The sequence below is a fragment of the Vulpes vulpes genome, chromosome 9, assembly GCF_048418805.1.
Source record: "Vulpes vulpes isolate BD-2025 chromosome 9, VulVul3, whole genome shotgun sequence".
NCBI lineage: Eukaryota > Metazoa > Chordata > Mammalia > Carnivora > Canidae > Vulpes > Vulpes vulpes.
Window position 1 is genome coordinate 165,501 of NC_132788.1, and position 24,304 is coordinate 189,804.

Genomic DNA, 24,304 nt, shown 5'->3' on the forward strand with positions numbered 1-24,304 from the left:
CCGCTCCGGGCCGCCTGCCGACTCGTGAGGGAAGGTGCGGGGTGCTGAGGGGCAGGCGCGGGGCACCCGAAGGCAGCGGCCTCCCCGTCTGCGGCCGGGCGGGGACCTGTGAGCCCGAGGGCGGCAAGCGGGCGCCTATGCGTGGGGCCGGGGCAGAGCCTGTGGCGGCCATGACGTCCCGCACGGCGGGGTCCGAGCGCGTCCTCTGGTCCCTCAGTCCCGGGCCTTGGGTGGCCCCGCGGAAGCGTGGCCAGAGGCGGGGCCGCCCTGAGGGGCATCTGTGTCCACAGGGCTCTCGGGCGGCTCCGAAGGTTCTGCTCTTCTGCACCCAGACCACGTGGCACGCCGGGCAGACGCTATGGGGGACGGTGCATGGGGTCACCCCCCGCCCCCCTGGGACGTGCCAAGGCCGTCCTTGACCACCCTTGTGCTTTCACACGACGGAGGCCACACACCCCGTGACTCCCATGACCCGGGCAGCCTCTGTGCCCTGCAGCCTCGTCAGGGCCGTGGCCGCGTGAGCCGTGGGGTTGGGGGGGCGGAGTGGGTCCCGCGGGGGCTGGCGGCGGAAGTGGCCCAACAGACTTCAACACCTGGCCGGGGGGGCGGGGGCGGCCCGGCCAACAGGCGCAGATGGGCGTGGGACTGTGCAGACCCCGTCTTGGCCTGTGCGCTGGGGTGGGCAGGACGGGCCAAAGCCAGGCTGCGAGGAGACGCCGTGCTCCCTGCCCGGGGGGGCCCAGGCTATGCCCCAGGGCCCGGCCCGCAGAGACCTCGACTCCCACCCCTGCCCTGAGAGGAAGGCGGTGGCTCGACGCTGCGGGGCTCCACGTGGAGGACGGTTCCAGCACAAGAGGTTCCTTCCGGCGTCTTCTAGAGGCCACGACATGGGGACCTTCCCTCAGCCCCTCACAGCAACACCGGAGGGCGGGGGGTCGCCTCCTGACGGGCCCCCCAGGGGACCTCCCTACCCTCCGGAGGGGCCGCTCTGTGCTCTCCTAAAAGCAAGTTCCCTGGAGTTTTCCCCTTTGGGGACTGTGGGTCTGGGGAGGTGCCCCCCCCGCCCCCCCGGAACCTTCCTGGCACTGCGAGCCCAGGCGACGCCCCCGCTGTTCTTCCCACGTCCACCTGCAACTCCAGGAAAATCAACACACAGACAACAAAGTGTTTTCTACGGAAACTGTTATTTGCCGTTGAGAACTGCCAACTACACTGGGGAGGTGAACATTCTCCGTAAGCCGCCTCGGAACTGGGACGGCTCCCCATGGGTCAGGCCGAGGCCCGCGTCCCCCACGTACAACAGCGTGGGCTGCAGCATCAGCCCCGGCCGCTCCCCGGCTGCACCGCTCAGTCGGAGCAACGCGGCCGCCTTCCCTGCTGCCCGGCTCTACCCCACGCTCGCCACTGAGGACACAGGTGGGAAATGGGAGGAAGTCCCCTCCATGGGCCACGCGTGGGCCGGCAGGACGTGCAGGCGCCCCTGAGCCCTCGAGCCCCCGCTGCGCTTCCGGGTGGGACGCAGGCCAGTCTTCGGGACGGACGGCAAACCCAAGCGGGAGGGGTGCAGTCTGGGCCCGGCCACAGGCTGAGGGCGCGGGAGCCGACGTCCGTGCTCAGGAGGGTCCGAAAACCTCCCTGGTTTGTGAGGAACCGTGGGGCTCTGTGGGCTCTACCCTTGAGCCTGGGCCTGGAGGGAGGCCCTGGAGGGCAGCGTGTCCCCATCCCACCGCCCCCGTCCTGGCCCAGGGCAGCAGGTGCAGCAAGGACGGCGGCACAGGGGCAGCACGGGGGCGTCTGGAATGCTGGGACCGGCACAGGTGTGGAAAGGCGCGCCCCACTCAGGCTTTACCTGTGGCTCCAGGAGAGCAGACACGTCCCCGTCCTGGCGAGTCCCTCGCACGGGGACCTCCCTGGATCCCACCACGCCCCACCACCTTGCTACTTCGCTCCCCGGGGCGAGGAGAAGCCGTCTTCCAACCCGATCTCCCACTGAGGTAGCCCCCGAGGAGCACGCCAGGCGGGGCCGGGGGGCCGGGGGGCCGGCCGAGTCCGCGGGCGCCCCTCCGCCCTGCAGGTCTTCGGAGACTGACTGGGGACACGCCCGACAGAAATTCATGTCCTTGTAACTTCAAACAGGACTTTAATTCCAAAGCAAACCCAGAACCGAGCGCCCAGGAGGAAGCAGGGCAGAGGCGGCGCGCTAATGCGGGGCTGGCAGTGTGGCAGGGCGAGCGCTCGCGGGTGTGAAGGCTCCGCTCTCAGCAGCTCCCGGCCCGGCTGCACGGGGCGTCCTGCGGCGGCTCCTCGGCGGCGCCCCGGCCGGGCCCTCTGGGCCTGCGCAGTCCCGGGGCTGGCGGCAGGGCCCCCGGAACAGGGCAGTCCTCCGTCCGAGGGCGGAGGCGGCACGGGGCTCGGGCGTTCAGCGGACGGGCAGGCTGGATGGATGAAATGCAGCGGCGCCAAGCGCCCCGAGGCAGGGCCGGGCTCTCGATGGCCCCCAGGGAGGGCTGGGGGACACCGTCCCCCAACTCCAGGGTTTTCAAAGAGACAAGATTTCAAAGTCTTCATCTTCTGAATCAAAGAATCTTTCTAGTCGCTCTACGTCAGAAGAATCTAGAAAAAAACAAGACAACACGTCATCAGACGCCCGGCGCGGGGTGTCCGGGGTGTGTGCAGCGCCCACCACACCCTGCATCTGGCCCGCTCGCCCTCGGTGCGGCAGGAGGCAAGAGGACCCAGGGCTGCCCAGTGGAGGCCTCGGCCCCCGGGGCTGCGGGTCCCAGCAGGCGGGCGCTTCGGCTGGCGAGGGGAGGGCAGGAGGGGGCATCTCAGGGGCTGGTCTGAAAAGAGAACACGCTTCTTGCGGGAGCCCGAGAGAAGGGGCGGGGCTGGGAGGGCAGGGCTTCCCGTCCCGAGAGGCGGTGGGCACCCCCGGTACCGTCTGGGGACTGGTGGGACGTGTGTCCCAAGTCTCCAGTGCGGCACCCTGGCTCCCTTCTGGGCCGTGGACGGCGGGCTCAGTCACCATCCTCCATGATCTTCTCAGAGGGGTGGGGACACAGGCCCCGTCCGCGTCAGAGCCGGACGGCTGCATGAACTGGATGTGCTCACGGCCTTCCTGCCGAGTCCCGGTTGTCTGTGTGCCACAAGTGGATTCACTTCAGGGAAACTGAGGGCCTGGGCAGGGAGGCGGCCCTGGGCCTAGAGCCAGTGGGCAGCAGGACACGGAGCCCACCTGTGGCCCGCACTCTGGGGCTGGCTCCCAAGCCGGACCTCGCAGAGACACTGCGTCGTCGCGGAGAGCCTCGCTCGCCCTGGCTCGCCCGGACCCGGGGCTGCACGAGATGCGCGCCCGCTCCACGCCCGGGGGCCAGGCTATCGCGCTCACGTGAGGCTGAGGACAGGCACGAGTCGTGCTGCTGCCCTCCCGGGCAAGGGCCAGGCTGTCGGGCAGCAGCTGGTCCCACACACACACACCAAGTGGTCACATTGTGGCCTCATACAAATCCTAAAGGTCAAAAGCAACAGGAACAAGACCTGGGGGAAGCAGCGACACGACAGGACAGCGCACAGCCCGCAGCCCGCCGCAACGGCCGTGGCCCCGCAGGCTCCGACTCACCTAGGGACAGGTTCAGGACATCGGGGCAGGCCAGGTGGGAAGGCTGCTGCTCCACCAGCTCGAACATGGGCAGGGCGCCTCCGAGCAGCGACAGCTGTTGGCAGACACAGCCGTCAGGCGCAGCGCAGGGTGCAGCCCCCGCAAACGAGCAGCCGCGGGGGCAAGCTCCACAACGCTGACACCCGAAGCCGTCTCCAAAGGCCCACAGCAAGGTCTGTGCCACAAGCGGCACTGAGGGCTGTGTGCCAGGTGCCCAGGCAGGCGCGACCCCCGACAGGACACCCCGAGATGGCCTTCCCCCAGCCCCCACCACACACGGGACCCACCACCCACCTGCCTGACTTGTTGGCACCAGTCATCGAAGTCGTCCTCGGTCTTACAGAAGAACCCCTGGAACAGAGGTGATGGTGGTGTGTGGCACGCGCCCAAACAGGCCGCAGCAGGTGCAGTGTGGAGCCCAAGGGGGCCTGAAGAGGCCAGGGGACTGGCCACCGAGGACCCTCCGCCCTGACTCACCAGGCCACCTGGACCCACAGTGCACAGCACAACTCACCAAGAGGGCCTCCCACCCAGCGGCACCTAGACCCGGGGAGCCCCGGGTCCCAATGAGGACTGTGGGTGGGGGTGGCACTCAGAGCCACTGCACACAAAGCCCCGAGCCTGGGACGTGTCACTAGGACTCCGGGCGCTGCCAGGGCTACAATATGATCATGGGAACAGGAGCCCGGGGCAGGAGCTGCTCAGATGGGCGCCCTCCCGCCCCGAAGGTCACCCGGCCCGGCCCGGGCTTGGCGGGGGAACCCGGGCAGCCCTCCGCGGGAAGACGAGTGCGCCTGCAGCCCTCTTCCCACCAGGTGGGGTCGGGGTCGGGGTCACTCTGCCCACTGCCAACAGCACTACCAGCCCAGGCTGCTGCATCACCTGAGCCCCCGCCATGGTCAGCTACGGGGATGTGCTTGCTGCCTCGCGCCAGCCCGACAGGAACACCACCCTGCAAGCTACAGCCCCGCGCCCTCAGGCCTGCCCCCCGGGGCCACAGACCCACAGGCCGCACGTCCAGAGACGCCCGCTTCAAATCTGCCTTGTCTGTGACTCCGTTGTCTCTCCCTGGGGAACACCTTTACTTCCAGCTGTTTCTGGCCTCCTTCCCCATCAAGTACATTTTGAGAGCACACAGGTTTGCATAAATCGTCCCAAATTCCTGCCTTGCGATTGGAGCCAGGAAGCTCATTCTGGGAATCATCTCTCGGATACGTTAGGTCTAACTACTTAAAAGTCAAACCAAAGACCCCCAAGAGACAGCAGAGAGCAGGGGGTGGGAGGCTGCGGCTGTTAAAGGGGCTCACACCCCGACCCCGCCAAGGGGGAAGGCCACGAGCGTGAGCGTAACTAAGACACTGAAAGCAAAACCCTAAGATCGGAGGCTCTTCCCTTCCGTTGTGAACAGAACTGAGCCCCGAGTGCTCAGGACACCTGCCCACAAGTCACGTGGTCAGAGGGGAGGGCAGGATGGACGGGGGGGGACGCACCACGGCAATGGACGGGTCGAGCTCCCCGATGCTCATCCTGCTGGGCGGGTGCTGGCAGTGGAAGCTCTCGTCGGGGATGAAGCAGCTGTCGGTAAACTCCACCGCAGGCTGCGTCGTGTGAGGATCCAGGTAGATGAGCTCTTCACCTGGGGCAGGTGGGGGGAAGTCAGCAGGCGGCGGCACACCAGGGTCCCTTCAGCCCTGCACGTGGAAACCCCAGGGCTGGACAGCAGGCAGAAGTGGGAGGAGGGGCGCGTGGAGGCCAGCAGCGGTCAGCTGGGGACACCGCCCTCCCGGGAGCTGCTGCCGGACTGGCCACCGCGAGTCAAGCCAACACCCTAGGGACGGCTGGGCTGCCCGGCAGACGGGCCCCTGCTGCTCCGCCCCTGGCGGCTGGGGCGCGCCCGCGGAACCACCGCTCACCAACGTAGCCGATGAAGTAGTGGGCGCTGTTGGGTTTCCCTCCGATCACTCCCAGGGACTGGGGCATCATGAAGCAGCGCTGCAGGACACAGGGCAGGGCGGCGGGCTCAGCACGCCGGGGGGCGCACGTCCCCTCCCGGCCAGCCCCGGGGCCCGGTGCAGGGACGGGGGAGGGGAGTGGGAAGATGGGCCCCAGAGAGCCGAGTCCAGAAGTAACGTGCAGTTGTGACCAGGAAAGCGGCGCACACGCAGTGGGCCTGGGGGGGCGGAGGAGGGGCGGGCAGGGATCCCCACCGCGGTCGGTCGGGGCTGCCCGGGTGGAGGCCAGGAGGCACCGCATCGAGCAGCAGTGTTGCAGTCCCCCCGCGGGCGGGGAAGACGCACCTTCAAGGTCTCCACGTAGGCCTCGTTGATGTCTGTGAGCCCCAGGCGCAGGGGGATGAGCAGCACCAGGGGTCTCCACGGGGCCGGCCTGTTGGTGACCTCGGCCCCAGCAGGGAACCCGTTACAGTGGCGGCTGGAATCCGCAGGAAGCGCGGCGGCCCCCGCACACGGAAGGCTGCCCCTGCACAACCTTCCTGAAAAACAGAGAAGTGCTTTCAAGGGCTGAACAGAGCCCGACGGAAGTTCACCCCAGAGGAACACACGCATAATTAGTCTCGGAAACAGGTAAAAAAGTCAAGTGCTTATTAACACAACACGAACCTAGGAAAGAAGTCTAAGGTTAATCCCGCCGCCCCTGGAGAGGAAAAAGAGCCAAACATTTTCTGTGCACGTTCAGGTCAAAACTGTTACCATGAAATAACGTCTCAAGTGCAACAAACACTGCCAAGTCCCGGGAACCAACCAGGAGCACGCCACGGAGCCACCACGCAGGCGGCGGGCGGCACTGGCGCAGACACCATCGGGGACCAGCCCTCCCCCTCGTGCGCGCGGAGATGACTCCTTCCTTCGAAGCACACCTGTAATCCCTCGGGGTGGTACCCGGAGCTGGTGGTGGGGACGGGGACGCTCCAGGGCCCCCCAAACAGCATGTGCCCAGGCCACGGGCACGGGGAGCGGAGATCGCGGGGAGCTCAGCAGAACCAGGGCTCCTCAGGGAACCCGCTGGCCCCGGGCCTGCGGCAAAGGACACGGTGAGCCAGCCACCCTGCCAGCCGGTGAGCTGGACGCGAGGATGCTTACAGAAGCACCATGCAAGCAAAACTCCACGCCGCGTCCCCCTCGGCACCCTAGTCATCACAGGGAGGCGGAGGCATGGCCCACATGAGTGACCCGAGGATGTGACCAGAGGGCGGCGGCCTCGTGCCGCGGTGCTGAGGACAGCCACCGAGTATCGTTCCCAGGCAAGATGTTTACTCGGATCTAATCCTGACGCAGCGACTGTGTCGGTCGTGCGGTCGTGCGGCCCTGCAGCAAGCCGGCCCGGGTTCCACAGAATGGCCGGGCTATGCAAAAGCAGGAAAATAACCCGGGATGGGTTTTCCGGATCAGAGGCGGCCGCACAGGTGTGGGGGCCACACACAACCCCAGCCCCTCGCCCACGGCCTGCCAGGGAGACCCCGGGGGGCGCAGCAGGGAGGCGGGTGTGTGGCCCCCAACACTGCAAACGGCGGGATCTCCCGTGTACCAGGCACCCACCGGGGTCTCGCTCCTCTCCCAGCACCCCGAGCCCACCAGCCGCCGCCTCAAGACGCCGACCCCACCCGCCAGCACATGCAGACAGCCAGGCCCGCGGGACCGCCTGGCTTCAAAGGCGGCTATGGCTGTCGCCATTCCCCGGACACTGGTGAAAGCGTCTGCCTCTGCAGTGGGGACGCGTCTCCAGAACACACGCCCTCGAAGAACGCCTGGTTAAGAGCCTGGGAGCTGTTCAGCTGTGAAAACGCCCGCTCGGGCGCAGGGAGGCTCTCCTGCTCCTCTGCGCTCCCGGCCCGCGCCCCCTGGGAGCCCCACCAGTCACCTCTGCTCTACTTCCGCCGCCAGGCTCTTGGCCCCACACGCGGTCTCCGCGTGCCTGTGCGCCCGCACATCGTCTCCAACCTGTAACTCCTCCCCAGAGTCCGAGCGTCCCCGGGGTCTGCTGCGCTCACCAAAGTCTAAACCCATCCAGGGCAGGCGCTGGCGGAGGCTGCTCTGCAGTCCCGCGTGGCCCCCCAAGGAGGGCGGGCACATCTCAACCAGCAAGGCTCCTCCTGCCCTGCGCCGTCCCCCTGAAACGGACAGGGGAGGCGAAAAGCCAGCACTTTCTCTGGGAGGGGCTCCGGGGGCTCCTGAGCACCCCAGACGCCAGGACGGCCCTGGCTTGGCCAGGATGGGTTACCCAGCATCCGCTTTGCTGAATCAGAGCTCTCGCTCCCACACCGGAGACCTCAGGCAGCCTCCTGCGAGCCTGCTTTTGCTGGGGCCCTTGGTAACCCCCACCCCCGGGGGCTCCTGAAGCCAAAAGCAATTAGCACGGCCATTCAGCATCCCCTTGCCTCACTGAACTGTGCCCAGGACCCCAGGTCCCAGGGTCTTCCCAAGTCGAACCCAAAACGAGCACGCACCACTTGTGACTCAGGAGGAGAGGACTCCAGGGCCCCTGCCCACGGCTGGGAGGCCAGACCCGCACCCCAACCAGAACAGACCCACATGCCCCTCAGACAGCCCTGGCTCTGCGCCTCATCTCCTGCTCAATGACCTGAGACCCTGAGAGCCGGCAGCCAGGTCCGGGCCCCAGCTGACTCCTCCAGGCCTGAACCTGCACCTCCCCCCCTGCCCAGAATACAGGTTCTGGAAATCAGCCTGTCCCTCACCCCTTCTTGGCACCGTACCGGGGAGGCCTGGCTGGCGGGTGACCGGGTCGGCCCGGAGGTTAAGTGGTTTCCCCAACACGAGAGGCAAGAGAAACGCCGCCTACTGGGAACAAGCAGCCCGACAGCAGAGGGCCGCAACGTCCCACCACGGAGGATGCTCGGCTACCGAGCAAGGGCTGCTCTGAACGACAAAGCCAACACTGGGAAGACCGGGGTCTCCCCATCAGTAGGAGCGGCTTCCATGGTTTTCTCCCCTATTCTCTGTACATATCCAGTTTCCGTTTCACAAAAATTTCAAGAAATAAAATGTGAGAAGGGAAAAACATCCTTCCTTGAGTTCGGGCCCCTAGTTTGTCAGCTCTCAGGGGCACAGGGTCAGTGGGCGGGGAGGGCTGGCAGGCAGAGTGTGGCTGTGCGCTGGGAGCCCGTCCACCGTCCTCTGTGGGGCGCACATGCACACGCCAGCAGTCACGGCACGAGGCCGGCCTCCACCCGACCAGCCAGCCCACAGGTAAGCATGCTCAAAGGGCTCCGTCTTGGGTAAAATTCAAAGCAACATCTTTGGGGAAATGCGTTCCTAAGTAAAAACTAAGACGTTAGAGTTTTTTGTCTGCTTGGTTGTTTAACAGGACGTAGACTCCAAGCTCCACACTGTCTCGCGAGAGGCCACGTGCCAAACGGAGCCATCACGTTCCTCTTGGACTAAAGTCTGGCATGCCCGGACTCCTTGAGGTCCCCAGAGCCCTGCTCCCCTTTCCTTAGGCCTGGCTGCAGACGGTGTGGCTGCCAGCTGTCCTTGCCTCTCCCTGCGGAGCAGCGATGCCCATCAAGGCCTCAACCAGGTGTCTGCCATGAGGACACAGCTGGGGTACTAAGTAACGCAGCTCTGCAGGGTCCGGGCCCCGCCCCACGGCCCAGGAGCCGCTGCCCGAGGCCCGCACCCCGTCCACTTACTAATGTCCTCCATCACCACCGTGTTGTCCATGGCTATGTGGACCGCCAGGGCGCTCCAGGTGTCGAAGACAGCCAGTTTCCTAACAGAAGGGGAGGACACAGCAGTAAGCCTTCACAGTTCAGACCTCTCACCTCCGCGAGGCAAGCAGAGCAGAGATGAAAGTCCCAGCGGACAGGAGTGAAGCTGAGGCTGCAGCCTGCTTCCTCCCACCTGGCCCAGGGCGCCTTCCCTCACCCCAGCTGCCGCCTGGGGACAGAGCCCTGCTGCGGGGCATCGTTTCCTGATGTAGCTGCATGAGGAGACAGGAAATGGAACACATACCCTGTCCCAGACCCCGCAGGTTTCAGCAACTCAGGCAGGCCCAGCTCCACCTCACCCCAGAAGTGATGGACTGACCAGGGCAAGGGCGACCACACGAAGCCCCTCCTGATGGGAAGGCCACAGTGGAGGCCAGGGGAGCAGGTGAGACACTCCGCTGGCCGCTGCCCCGCGGGCCACATACAGGGCTGAAACCCACTGACATGCCAGAGACAACGCAGGCTCCCTGGTGCTGCCGTTCCAGACAAGAGGAAGGTGAAAAAAAGTAACTGTGTGGGCAGTGAGCACCACGGAGAACAGAGCAGTAGCTGGGGGCGGGGGAGGCGGGGCACGCCCACTACACCTGCAGTCAACTATGTCCTCAGCAGAGAAGGGGCACAAGGCCGACTCGTGTTTTATGAAGATCACACCTACTGGTATTCTAATTTTATAAGATTTATTGATTTAGGGGCACCTGGGTGGCTCAGTGGGGTTGAGAGTCTGACTTCAGCTCAGGTCTCAGGGTCCGAGATGGAGCCCCACACCAGTGGGGAGCCTGCTCCTCTCTCTCCTTCTGCCCCTTCCCCTCCCCTCCCTCACCCCCTCTTGTGCACGCTACACTCTCTCTCCCTCAAATAAATAATCTTTAAAAAACATTCACTGATTTACTTTAGAGAGAACATGTGAATACCAGGGAAAGACAGCGGGAAAGGGAGAGAAGGGAGACTCTCAGGCAGACTGCTCACTGAGCACGGAGCCGACAGAGTTGGGGGCGGGGGCTTGATCCCATGACCCTGAGGTCAGGACCTGAGCCCGAATCAACAGCCAGATGCTTCACTGAGCCACCCAGGTGCCCCAACACCTTACTGGTATTTTAAAAGAGACTCGAGAATGTCAAAGAGAAAAGACTAACAAGGAGGAGGAGGAAGGGGCTTGGAAAGGGTGAGGACAGGGAGGCCACGAAGGCTAGGTGCAGCCTAGACACGTCTGGATGGGATGTTGAGAAAAAGAACCTAGCACAATCCCAGTTTTTGGCCTATGGTCCTGGAAAGACAGCACTGCCTTCCCTGTAGAATGAAGAGGCCGGGGACGGGGAGGAGGGTCAGCTGTGGGTTTTGGCTGTTAGGCTGATGTGCCCCTTGCAAATCCAAGGGCTGCTGCTGAGCAAGTATCTGGACTTCAGTCTGGGGTCTGGGCACAAGTCAGCACTGGCGTGTGACCCTGGGAGCTGTGCCTGTGCAGACAACAGCGAACACTGTGCAGACACAAGACAGAAGTGGCCAAAGGCCCACACCAGCCCTGCAGTGCTCACAGGCAGGTGGAGGGGCCAGAATGGAACCATCAACCATCAACAGGGACCCAAGAGGGCGGCTGTATGGCCCAGGGTTCCGTGAGGACACCTGCTGAACCTGATTACGCAGAGGGCCCACACCTGGCCCTCGGATGAGACCACGTGGACACCAGCCTGGAAGGAGCTGCTCCAGGGCAGCAGTGGGGGCAAAGGGAGCCCAACCGTAGACCACGCAGACACCCCTGGGTGCAGGCACACACAGAGCTACATGCGCAGACTTCCACAGCATGTGGACCATGCAACAGAGCACACATGCAAACCACCCCCGCTGAGCACACACAGGCCACGCAGGGACTCTGCTTCCGAGCCATGCAGGGCTGGACCCAGGGCTCTTAGGGGCATCCGGCAGGGGCTGAGTGAACGTGGAGGCTGGGTAAGGGGACAGAGAGACAGTGGGCGGGCTTGGGGATCAGCTAGGAGCTGGGTGTGCGAGCGAAGGGAGCGCCCCGGAGGAACCCGAAGAACCTGACAAGAGCAGCCAGCTGGAGGACAAGGCCCTTTGCTGCAATGAGGGTGAGAGGGCTGGGGGACGAGGGAGGGGAAGGGCCAGTTCAGATGCCGCGTGAGGAGCGTGGGGAGCAGGGGGGGGGTGGCAGATGCACGAGTCAGGATACGGAACTGTGGACACGGTCCGAGGTGGTGAGGGTGGGGTCAGCACAGGGGCAGGGCCCACGGCACCCACCCTGCACTGTCGCTCCAGGCCAGCTTCAGCCTCCCTGACCACCAGAGAGCACCCGAGTGCATGCGTCCGCCTGATGGACACACGGAGGCCCCACCCAGCGAATGCCATCGGGAAGAAGACGCTCATCTGCCAGGAACGTTCCCCACAGGAGACCACCTGGCGCGCCACCTGAGGACTCCCAGGAGGACCGCCAGGGAAGGGAAAAAGAACCCTCATTTCCTTCAACAATGAGGATTCAGGAGAGTTCACGCTCCCGCTACCCCCGAGGAACCCGCAGGGACAGGGCTTGACACATACTTGAGCACCTGGGCGACAGTGTTGGGCCCGTACCACTGGCCGATGGACTTGCCCTCGCCAACTCCCATTTGCGCTGTGGGAAACACACGGGATTAGACGTGCGCCCCAGCCCCCCCGTCCCCCCGCCCGCCCGAAGAGGCCAGTCCTGGCCTCGTGCGGCAGCGGAAACACTCCACAGGAAGCCTGGACAGGTGCACCCACCCCCGCCCCCCGCAGGAGCTCCTCCAGGGAGGATGGAGGCCACCTCAGGGTCCATCCCACACGACAAGTCAGGATGCCAGCCCTCCAATATGGAGCAGCCTGGAGGAAACTAAATGAGTCAAAGCTATAGCTTGACTTCCTCCTGTAAGTGAGAGTGTGACGCTCCACAAAGAGGCGCACACACAGCCCCACCCCAGGGCAAGGCCAGCCCGGCCCCAGCAGCAGCCCCTGGTGGCTACAGGCTGGGGCACCCACACCCTCTCGCCTCGACACCTGACAGCAGAGAAGCTGTCGGGGGACCCCACCACTTGGCCTGGTCTAGGCGGCGGATGCGGGCACACTCTGCAGCCTCCCACCTATCTGGTGAATGGAGTAGTAACTGTCCTTTCTGTCGATAAACGCGTTGAGGACGTTGAAGTAGCTATCCGGCTGCCTCTTCCGCTGTGTCCACCTCCAATCTGTTGGAGAGACGCAGAAGTTGTTTTACCCAAACAGGAGAAAGAAGCTTTACGTTTATGAAACACTCAAACCACAGGTGACAATACCCTCTTTTGGAACCTAAAGTTAAAAGCTAAATTCTCCAGGATTCCAAACCATCAAAAACAAGTCCATACAGAAAGCAAAAAAAGGTTTCAGTGACACGATTTCTAAAAGACAAACGTTCACCAGAACTCCTTAAACTCACTTTTTAATTTTTATTTTATTAAAAATATTTTATTTATCCATAAGAGAGGGGGGGGGGGGCAGAGATTCAGGCAGAGGGAGAAGCAGGCTCCATGCAGGGAGCGTGACGTGGGACTCGATCCCAGGACCCCGGGATCACACCCTGGGCTGAAGGCAGCGCTAAACCGCTGAGCCACCCGGGCTGCCCTAAACTCACTTTTTTAAACCAACGAAAACTAGTGGGTCACCGCTCAAGAAAACCCAGAATCGGGGGGTCTGTGTTGCGGTGGGGACCTGCTTTGGTTAAGCTAAGCCCACATCCCTGTTTGCTCCGAGAGTGCTGGCACCCCGGGGCCGAGACTCACCGCGGCCTAAGTGGCGGCACACCAGGGCCTGGGCGAAGATCATCTGTCCGCACCGCAGCATGCAGCCCCAGCCCGTGTCCGAGGTGGGGCCGGTTCCCCCTGTGGCAGGGGACAAAGGAGAGGCCCTGCCGTCAGATGGCCCAGCGGGTCAGGGCTCTGCTCCACCTCAGGGGACAGGCCCCGTAGGTCCTGCTCATGCCGGGGGCACACGTACTGGGCAGTGACCTGTCCTGCCAACCCCTCCAACTGGGCAAAATACACAAACATGTCAGTCACAGAGGACTGAGAATGTGTGGAAAACACATGGAAAGACCCTACGCCTCAGGAGTAACCGGGGAAGCTCCAAGCACGGTCAGGAGGCTGTGCCCGCTGGCACCGGAAGGGCACCAGGCGGCTGCTGGGAGAACGGGCCCCAGACGCAGGAGGGCAGAACCGTAACCCGGGCCGCTCAGTGCCCCGGGGCCTGTCCCTGTCACGCCCACGGTCCGGGCCCCACAGGGACAGGGGACGCCTGACATCCCAGCCAGCAGCACCTGGAGGCGAGGGCAGCCCCTCCCACACGTGGATGGACGAGGCGTCAAGAGACAGAGGAAGCACAGCGCTCTGGGCCTGCCGCGCCAGCTCCTGTACACACCGGCCACCTGCGGCAGGCACCCTTGCTCTCAAGGGCTCCAACAAACACAAGGCTCCCCTCGGCCCGACCTCACTGTGAGTCCCGATGGCAGACCTGCGGGGTCCCTCCCAGGCCTGCACAGGCCCTGGCCCGGCGCCTCCACCCCTGCCTCCAGGGCGGAGCAGAGTAGCCGCAGAGCAGGTGTGAGAATCTGTGGCATGAACGACTCCCGGAGCACACCTGCCGAACGCCATCATCTAGTGGCCTGTGGTGGCACCGGCCTCGTCTCCCCACACTGCAGCGCTCCGGAACATCGAGCACTGCGGCTACACCGCATCTGTCTCCCTTCCGAGAACCCAGGAGATCAGATCCCGGTGAGGGGCCAGAGACTAGCCGCCAAGGAGCTGGAGCCCCCCAGTGCCGAACCTCTGGTGGCAGCTTCTCCCATCAGCAGAGGCAAGGCCAAGCTGGGGCCCCTCCTCTGTCCAGCTCCAGGGCCATGACAAGGAGCCAGCCGCCACGGGACGTACGTTACTGCCATGTGAAGACGTGGCACATCAGCCTCATCCTTCAGCTCTCCCCACAACCAGGCATGGAACACATGGGGAAAGGCGATGGACTTGGAGCAAAGGCCTCCAAACATCCTGGACCTCCTGTTACAGCCGTGACCCAGGACACAGTTCAGACGCACAAACCAAAGCTGCCTGACTTCGTAACACACGATTCCACGATCCGTTCTGCTTTACGTGCCTGAACACCGCTTGTGAAACATCATCCTGATCTGAGGTCCCAGGAAGAAACCACTACTAGCATTGGAAAATCCTTGCCCTGGGGAGAATCCGGAGGATCGGACCCTGCCTCCGCCACACCAGGGGCCAGACCTCAGCCAGCGTATCTCATTAGGGTCGCTGTGAGGCTCAGGATGAAGCGACAAGTATCCCACGCCCAAGTCAACCCTACAAACCTAAGTTTCCCTCCCCGTAAATCGTGTACATCATGGGTTGTGAGAGACGGCATACTTACCGATGGCTGGGAAGTTTTTCCTGTATGTAAACCAAAGCCTGGACGCCACGTCGGACAAGATCTCATCCTTTTCTAGGGATTGTTTAAAAGAAGAAAACACACAAAACCTTAACTTCATAGATCACGTGTCATAAAACGTTAACAGATAACTATTATGACCACGAAATGCTTTTTGTAAATTGAGCCTGAGAGCACAGCAGGCTCCAATGTGGCCAATACCTGTGAAAATGCTGTATTTTCTACCCAGTATCCACACAGGCTCTGAGGTCTCCGGGAAATCTTCAAATTCAGCAAATCGAAGAGTGTCGTAGGTCAGAGTAGCTATTGAAACCAAACACACATTGATCCCATTTTTATAACGTCATGAAACAGCAGCGGAGATCCTTCCCAGCACTTCTGTGTCAAGAGCCCGGTGTAATTCTGTGTCCTGGTAGGGCCGGGACAACCACCAAGGACAGGGCAAGCCACAGGGCAGCACCTCCGGCCGCCCCACCCGAGCCCGGCCTTTCCGCGGAGGCCCCACGGAGGGAAGTACCTGATGTAAGTACTCGCTTTAAACTTAAACCTACAGGACAAAAGAAATCCTTGTGTCGCAGCGTGCGAGGCCACACCACATAACAGGTGGGGTTGGTGTCCCCTAGGAGCAGGTGTCCAGAGGCCGTGGGGAAGGGGGAGCTTCAGGGGCAAGAAACACAAGCTGGGGAAGATGATGACAAGCAGCTGTGGAGGGGCAGGTACTACTCCTGGGTGGGACACAAACCCCCAGAAACAAACAGACCTTTCAGCAAAGTCCTTGAGCCTCTCACAGCTGTTTTCACTCAAGATGCTCCTGGAAGAGCATGGCCACCAGCTCCCACCTGCTAAGAAGGTCGCTGTGTGTGGAGCTCACAAGACCTAAGCACCGTTTTGTTCTGTTGCCTCAATTAAGCTAGAGACGCCCCGTGTCCCTCTCTGTCCTTGGGAGCCGGCTGAGGAAACGCTCTGCTCACGGTCCCCAGACTCCGCAGAGCCCAGACCAACACCCGTGAGGCCAGGGGCACGGTGCGTCCTGGGTCCCCAACTTTCCAGCTGCCCCTCACAGAAGCCCAAGCACACAGAGCTTTCACCTGCTGCCTCTCAAGCCTCAGTGGGACCCAGTCGCTCGTACCTTCACCTGCAACTTCCCAGATAACTCTGGAAAATCAGTTATAATAGTTTCTCCCACAACTGAATTTAATTTTTAATAGCCCCGCTTATTATATATGTTCTATAACAATAATACTCATTTTTAAAAACTCAAAGACCACAAAAACATTATTAAAAACCCATCTGCAAAAAAAAAAAAAAAAAAACAAACCCATCTGCAGCTTCGCAGGTAGCTGGAAGTCTCCTTCCAGAAGTCTCTGCGTAGATCCATAAAGGAAACCGAACGACACCTGTGATTTCCTCCTCTATCCTAGACGACACAGTCACTCCACGTAGACGCACGGCGGCAGCACACGGCAGCCAGCCTCACAGCACCGTGCTACACAGAGGTCCGCGCACCCTGTCAGGTGCCCCTCACGTGCCCGGTGTGAGCACCCCCGGCATCCTCCGGCACCGGGCACAACCCCTTGGGGATGCTGGGGTGCAGGGCGGGCTCTGGTGCCTGGCAACAGAGACTCAGATCCCAGCTCAGGAACTCGCAGGTTGTACGTTCTTTGGGCCCCTTGATCTCTCAATGTAGAGATTTCTTTACTCATAAAATGGAGGGAAAAAATAACAGGACACCCTCACAGTGCAGCTGCAACGTGTCCATGAACCTTCCCACGAGGTGCTCACACAGAAGCTGGCAGACACAAGGGCTCCAAGGTCAGCTGCTGTCATTAATATTGAGGACGCAGAACTGCAGCCTCAGAGGCACGCAATCTTACGACACTCAAAAGGCTAAGCTGGATGCGCAGCTAATTCCCAGTCACAGGGCTGGGAAAGCAACGCTCCTGAACAAAGAAATACACGGCAACAGGAGACCGTCTGCTGCTTCAAGCACTCTCCAGTTCTCAGCTCTGCCTTCCCTTCTTTCCACCTGAAACCTGACAGCGTCAGGGCAGTCCTGTGCTTCTGGAACAGGCCGCACTGCCCGGGACGCAAGCGTGATGGCAGGCGCCTGGGGCCCCCACTGGCCGGGTCCTCGCAGGGGCTCCACTCAACGTGTCTGACTGCCAGTGCTTCGACGGAGCCAACCGAGCTGTCTACGCTTAGGAACCACTAAAGCCTGGGTTTCTCTGGCCCTCCTTTCTTACATAAGATTACGTGTTTCTGGGGCAGCCTCGGTGGCTCAGTGGTTTAGCGCCGCCTTCGGCCCAAGGCGTGGTCCTGGAGTCCCGGGATCGAGTCCCACGTCGGGCTCCCTGCATGGAGCCTGCTTATCCCTCTGCCTGTGTCTCTGCCCCTGTCTCTACCTCTCTCTCTCTGAGTCTCTCATAAATAAATAAAATCTTAAAAAGAAAAAAAGATTACATGTTTCTGCACGGCATTATGAATGCTACGTTGGAGTGAAAACACGTTCTATCTTCTTGAGGAGCTGCAAACATCATGGTGTTTCTGTTACCTCTCTATTGTCAGGACCTCCAGCCTTTAACCAACACGTAGATTCAAACCCAAAAGTTTACTCTCCACGAAGGAGGACGCAAACAACTTGTCTGATACCAAGTGATAACACGGCAGGACCCTAGCTCTCATCCTGCCCTACTGGAGCCTTGACCCTTCAAAGGCTGCAGCCGTGAACTAAAGATGCGGAGACGGCTTGCGACCCGGAGGCTACCGAGTGCTGTGGGCAAGCATCTCTCCGGTGCGCTCTGCTGGAGGGGCGCCGCATATGTCAAAGGACCACAACCCGGGATCAAAGGTGGGGCACCTTTGAAGCTGAGAGGTTTTCGTCACGGAGGTGGCAAATGCAAAACAGGCGTATTTCTTAGGTTTACTAGCAAACTTTATAGGCAACCACGCCAACTTCAGAGGGAAAGAAGAAGAGGTGTTCTATTAGGTTAACACTTCATCACCAAATTTCCTACTATAGCCAACTGAATTACGGGTTGTGTGGCCTCAGATTCTTTACTGCATTGGCCAAAAGCAAATAAGGCGCCAGACGCACTCAAAGGGAATGAACTCCTGGGAAGTGACCCCAGCTCTTGCCAGATTAGCAGGAGCCTCAAAGTGAGGGTACACATCCATCATCTGGGGGGTCCCTAAGAGCGCTCACATGCCCATGTTCCCCCTCACCCGTCGCATTGCTGCTTTTCCTGCATCTGCCCCCCCCAAATCCCACCTCTGTTGGGTGCGAGTCACACGTGCCTCTGGAATTGCTGCAGACACACTCCCTCCATGGCACTGCAGCATCCTCGGACAGGGACTGTGTCCCCCTGTCGGTCCCGGGGGACACTGCGCAGGGAGTGTGTGTCCATCACACCTGTTGAACACAGTCCCCGCTGGGGGCAGCACAAAGTCTGACCCTCACTCAGTGGAGGCCTTACTGTGCTCATCCCTCAAGGATGGTGTGAGGAGGAAACAGGAAAAGCTTTGCCCCATGCTGGGTGACAGTAGGCACATTTTGGGGTGGGTCCCCCGGAAGTCACCAGAACGAGTAAGTTGGGGGCGCCACTGTGCGGAATGAAGACCAGCCTCCACATTCTGTGACAGGTGTGCCACCCGGTGCAACATACACAGGACACTGACCCAAACAGGGAATTACCTCGGAACGCTGAATCTAAGCAACGAGCATCCTCCCAAGACTGGGTCTCGGGGGCAGAAGCCAGCCATCTGACACAGGCTGGCTCAACGTCCTTAGGCTTCCACCCTGGAAAACGAGCACGGAGTCCCACGGACCTCCAGCAGTTCCGACCAGGAAAGCAAGTGAAGGACGTCTCGTCACCGTGCAGCCGTCACAGTCTTGACCGGCCGTTGGTGGCTCTGCACTGTCCCACCTGCAGCAGAGGACACTGACACCTGAACGAATGCCGTGGCCTGCGCGCCCTCATGGCTCCTCACGGCTCCCTCGGGTGGAGGCACTGCTCACTCAGCACCAGCCGCCATGCCTGGACCAGGCCACCACACTCCTGAACCTTCCAGACCTTACCCTCTGAGGCAGAAAGAGGTTTTTCTAGATACCATCCACGCCTGATGCTCAATTTTCTAATCTCTATGAAGATTTGTTTGTGGAGACAAAAGAGCCCACTTGCTCGCTGTAGGATGCACGGCCCTGGTCCCCCGGCCACAAAGTGGGGCATGGCTGCTGGCTCTGCAGTGAGGTGGGAATGCAAGGCTAGTGCCAGGTCCCAGCAACAGTTTCCAGCGCCTCCTCCTCCTTTTTTTTTGGTATTATTTCAAGCCTCATAATCTGTAAGATGAAACGAAATCTCCCTTGCCCCTTACAAAACGCCACTTTTATCATCGGCAGTCATTTACACAAAACACATATTAGCGCTTCTGCAGAATGAAAACCGTTACAGAACACCACTTCAGAAAACAGTTCAATAGAAAAACTAGTACTTTTCTATTTTTTTAAAAAAGATTTTATATATTTACTTTGATAGAGAGCATGAACAAAGGGAGGACCAGAGGAAGAAGGAGAAGCAGACACCCTGCGGGGAAGGGAGCGCGACATGGGGCTGGGTACCAGAATCCTGACCTGAGCCGAAGGCAGACACTTAACCACCTGAGCCACCCAGGGGGCCCCTAACTTTAGTTTTAAAACAGAAAAGTTTGGGGCACCTGGGTGGCTTAGGTAGTTAAGTGTCTGCCTTTGGCTCAGGTCAGGATTCTGGGATCAAGCCCTATGTCAGGCTCCCTGCTTCTCCTTCTGCCTCTGCCTGCCACTCCCCCTGCTTGTGCATACATATGTGTGTTCACTCGCTCTATCAAATAAATATATAAAATCTCTAAAATATATATATACACATACATATGTGTACATCATACACACACACACACATATATATATACATATATATATATACACACATACACATATATATAAAACCTAGGGGGGTACCTGGGGGGGCTCAGTGGTTGAGCATCTGCTTTGGGCTCAGGTCATGACCCCGGGGTCCAGGGATTGAGTCCTACGTCGGGCTCCCTGCATGGAGCCTGCCTCTCCCTCTGCCTGTATCTCTGCCTCTCTCTGTGTGTGTCTCTCGTGAAAAAATAAAATCTTAAAAAACAAACAAACAAAAAAACTAGAGTTCACAATCAGTAACATCCGCACAGGTTGGCCAATATCAGGAGGCCACTGCTTTCTCAACTCTGCTCAGATGGACCAGCTTCACGAAGGCTTGAGGCCAGGAGTCCCTGCATCCTTCCCAAAGAGAGCTGCCCCAAATTCAGTAGGCCTCAAAATAATCTCATCACCACCACACATGGTATCGTATCATATATGAAACAGTTCACATGCCTCCTGAGTGAAAAGCAGTCAAATCTTGAAAAGAATCCCAGTCTCCAGATTCCCAGAAAATGGTTTTAACTTCCACTAAGATGACACTCAGGGCAAGCAATATTGACAGGTGTCACCCACCTTAAGAATGAGGCTGTTTCAGAGGCACTTTCCCTTACTTGGTCACTTGGGTCCCAGACACTTGATTTTCTACATTTTCCTCCAAGATGTCCGTGAGCACACCCGGAAGAGGAAGCAGAGAGCTTCACTACTACAGTAACTCCATTAGAAACAAACGTTTTAATATTATTTATCTGGCAGAAAAATAGAGAATTGTGCTCAATGGCGGTAACCAATTTGTCTCCACTTAGTACCAACCACACTGTAGTCACCAGGGAGAAGCACAAAACACACACCACTGCATTTCCTTTAGAGCTTACTGTATAACATCACTTTTCAAAGATATTTCCCCAAAACACCAATAGCTTCTAAAAGATTATGCTTTATAAATAAAACCAAAGGGTTCTATCCTTTAGAAAATGTTTACATTTAAAAACCAGGTTTACTAAACAAGCAAAAAAAAAAAAAAAACAGGTTTACTAAGTAGTTACTTTCTATTTATTTTTAAAGATTGTATTTATTTATTCATGAAGAGACCCAGAGAGAAAGGCAGAGACACAGGCAGAGGGAGAGGCAGGCTCCCTGCAAGGAACCTGATGCCAGACTCGATCCCAGGACCCGGGGGGTCACGACCTGAGCCGAAGGCAGACGCTTAACCACTGAGCCACCAGGGCATCCCAAGTAGTTACTGTTTAAAATCTGTTTCCCTGAAGATGCTGGCAGTTCAGTTCTGGATGAAAAAGAAGGAAAAGAAAAGCACCCGGAACATCAGCTATGCCAGAGTCCAGGAGATCTCACGCCCACGGGCACGCTGGACAGCACGCCACGCTGGGCCCGGCTGCCCCGCAGGTGAGCAGCCCCTCTCCCCACTGACACCTTATTAGCTAACAGACTACATTTACCCAACAGACTCTCCAAACTGAAGCTCTCAAGGCACAGAACCCATAAGCACTACCTCGATTACCAAGCACACGCCAGACACAGCGTGAAGCCCTCGAGACACTGGCTCTGTCCTCAAGGGACGGACAGCACAGCTATGTGACTGCTGGCACGCACAGGTTCCTTGAGCCCAGAGCCCAGAGCGTGCCTGGACACAGTGCCGGGGCTCCGTGAAGAACACCACCAGCCTGCAGTCGGCCTGCCTCTTCTGGACCTCCCCACGCCAGCCAGCAGCCCTTCTGTTTCCTCCTCCTCTCAGACCCTCCGCGTCTCATCCAAAGCGGCTTCCCACACACTTCGACCTCAGCTCCAGGCCCCTGGACATCACCACGTAGATGTCTAACAACAGTCAACACATACAGTCCAATAGCTCCCCCACCAAGCAAGACCCCCGAAGTCTTCACCATCAGTTTCTCAGTTCAGCCCACAAACCTCAGCACTACCTTCCACTCCTCACCCCTGCATGCCCCCTCCCACCCCATCGCTTCCAGTGTCTAAACAGACCTGTTGTCTCAACCCTCAAATATGTCCACGATTCAACTTCCTCTTCCCACCCTGAGGAAGCTTCCAGAGCCTCCCACTTGGCTAACCCAAACAGCCTCCTAGCTGGTCTCCTTGCTTCTGCCCAGGGCCCTCAGCAGGACACGCAGTGTGTTCTGGACACAGCAGCCAGAGCGAGTCCGCTAGACATACGTCCAGTCACGTTTCTCCCCCACTCAAAACCTTCCGAAGACTCACCAACTCGCTTAGAATAAACAAACACCCGAGTCCTCACTGTGACCCAACAAGGCCCCATGACTTGGCCAAATCTGTGTCTCTGCCTTCGGCTCCTATTTGTCTCACTCCCACCTGCTGCATCCTGGCCACACTGACCCACTCGCCCTTCCCCCTGCGCTGCTCCTGGGTCTTGAGCAAACGTACCCCCATCTGCCCTGAGACTGTTCCCAGCCATCCTGGCCACCATTCCAACCCCCTCTAGCTCGGCCCACGTCATTTTCCTACAGGAGCCATGTGGTTTGTCTCATCTGTTCACTTCTCTAGCCCCGGGGGTCTAGAACAATGCCCAATACAAACCTCCCATTCAGTAATAAATGTACTTTACTGAACGAATCCCTACAAAAGCAACTGGGGACCTCGCAAGACTTGGTCAAGGAAGGACGAACCTGGGAGTCCAGAGGCTACGGGAGGCCGTACCACCAGTCAGCATGGTGTCGGAGAAAGCTCTCCACCACAGTCTCCAAATGCCACGTGTATTTTCATGAGCAACAACGGCGACCTTCAAATGTGAATACTTTCTACTTTGAAATACCCCTCAGCGCCCCGTTAGGGTATCCTCAGCACGTGGCCACTCCTAACTTCAACCTGACGACTGCCACGTGCAGGGTAACGTGACCAACCCTGAGCTGTGCGGCCACCTTACCCAGGTCGCTCGTGTTAACAGTCTAAGGCATCCGAGCAGTAACGACTTCAAAAAAAAAAGTGGATAAATAGTTCTCTTCCTTTTTCCATCTCCAGCAAACAACAAAACACTCTCTGATGGTTTCTTTTTTTAACAATTTTTTTAAAAAGTTTTATTTATTCCTGAGAGACACACACAGAGAAAGAGAGAGAGGCAGAGGCCCAGGCAGAGGGAGAAGCAGGCTGCCTGCAGGGAGCCCGGTGCGGGACTCGATCCTGGGACCCCGGGGTCACGCCCTGGGATGAAGGCAGACGCTCAACCACGGAGACACCCAGGCGTCCTGGTTTCTTTTTTTTTTTTAAACAAACTTCCCAAACATAATGTGGTTAACATGCTCCGCTGGAAGTCAGGGCCGCGGCTGCTCCGGCACCTAACACGCGGACGTGACACTGAAATACTGGCCACACGTGCCTGCATTCGTTTCCCAACCGAGATCTTGGTACCTTTACGTGGCCACTGGCAGGAGAGGAAGCCCAAGCAAACAAAGCCGTCCGGGGCCACAGGTGGACCTAAACCAGGTGGCGGCGGGGGAGGGGGGGTGCCCGACCGGGGCGGCCCGCGTGGCGAGGCTCGAGGCTCGAGGCCACCGAACAAAGAGCGCCAGCCGAGGCCGAGGCGCCCGCGGGGTCCGGGCTGTGCCCCCGACGGCGGCGGGGCGAGCAGGCCCGGGCCCCGCACATGCGCACGGCCGCCCTTCCCCGGCGCGCTCCGCCGCGGGAGCCCGCGAAGCTGAGACGTGACAAGGTGAGCTCAGCTCCGGGGCGACACGGAGACAAGCCTGCACCACCTCCTGGGCACCGAATTAAAGAATTAAATTTAAAAGCAAAACAAAAATAAAAAGGGAAGCGTGCGCTTGAGTGTCGAGAGTCCGCTCCTGGCCTCCAGCCTCCCGCGGGGCCGGGGCCGGGGTCGGGGTCGGGGTCGGGCAGCTCCGGCCTCCTCCGCCCGCCCCGCCCCCCCCGCCCCGGGCGCTGCGGGCCGCGCTGGCCCCGCGCCGACGGCCGACTGTCAGCCCCGCGCCGGCCGCCCACGGACCCCGGCCGCGCCCCGCCCCGCAGCCCCGCGCCCTGGCTGCCCCCGCCGCGCCGCGCCGCCCCCCCCGCGGCCCCCGGGCCAGGACGCCGCCGCCCGCCGCCCGCCGCCTCCCCGCGCCCGCTCGGGCCCTCACCTGCGTCCATCTTCCCTCTCCGGCCGCAGACTGAGAGCCGCGTCGCTCCGACGGTTCCGCAGCGCGACGCGACGGGCCGCCGCCGGGGCCAATCCGGGCCCAGCGAGCGCGGGCGGGGCCGGAAGTGCGGGAGGAAGTGCGCGTCCGCCATCTTGGCGTACGGCGGGGCGCGACGCCGAGGGCCGGGCCCGCACGCTCGGCAACTCGGCGGCCCGCGGCGTCCGCCCCGGGGGCCCGACGGCGACGCGTCGGGCTGGCGGAAGCAGACGTGGGCGGGCGGCTGGGCCTCGGAGAGGGCGCGCTAGCCCGCCGCGCGCCCGGGCCGTCGGCGCGGCCATCTTGCCGTACGGATGGCCCGGCGCGCCATGCCTCCGTACGGGGCCGCCGGCCCGGGGCGCCCCCGCCCTCCCCCGACG

General features: G+C 60.4%; 1 protein-coding gene across 3 annotated transcripts; it reads right to left on the reverse strand.

Annotated features, from left to right (window-relative positions):
* Window positions 1-1,165: 1,165 nt before the first annotated feature.
* Window positions 1,166-24,054, reverse strand: ATG4B (autophagy related 4B cysteine peptidase). Of its 3 annotated transcripts, none has more exons than XR_011994090.1 (14): window positions 23,889-24,054; window positions 15,036-15,137; window positions 14,817-14,888; window positions 13,181-13,279; window positions 12,509-12,610; window positions 11,952-12,024; window positions 9,324-9,403; window positions 5,956-6,149; window positions 5,572-5,650; window positions 5,149-5,294; window positions 3,953-4,009; window positions 3,620-3,713; window positions 3,236-3,508; window positions 2,121-3,136 (listed from the first exon to the last, which is right to left on the reverse strand). XR_011994090.1 is itself a non-coding variant. In XM_072718894.1 (14 exons), the coding sequence occupies exons 5-14, from the start codon at window positions 13,239-13,241 to the stop codon at window positions 2,540-2,542; spliced, it is 960 nt and encodes a 319-aa protein (XP_072574995.1). In that variant the 5' UTR covers window positions 13,242-13,279; window positions 14,817-14,888; window positions 15,036-15,137; window positions 18,526-18,757; window positions 23,889-23,952; the 3' UTR covers window positions 2,121-2,539. The 3 variants fall into 3 exon arrangements, 2 of the variants coding, with proteins under 2 accessions (XP_072574994.1, XP_072574995.1); XM_072718894.1 differs by lacking the exon at window positions 3,236-3,508 and adding an exon at window positions 18,526-18,757 and having other exon boundaries at window positions 2,121-2,613; window positions 23,889-23,952; XM_072718893.1 differs by lacking the exon at window positions 3,236-3,508 and having other exon boundaries at window positions 1,166-2,613.
* Between the last annotated feature and the right edge of the window lie 250 nt (window positions 24,055-24,304).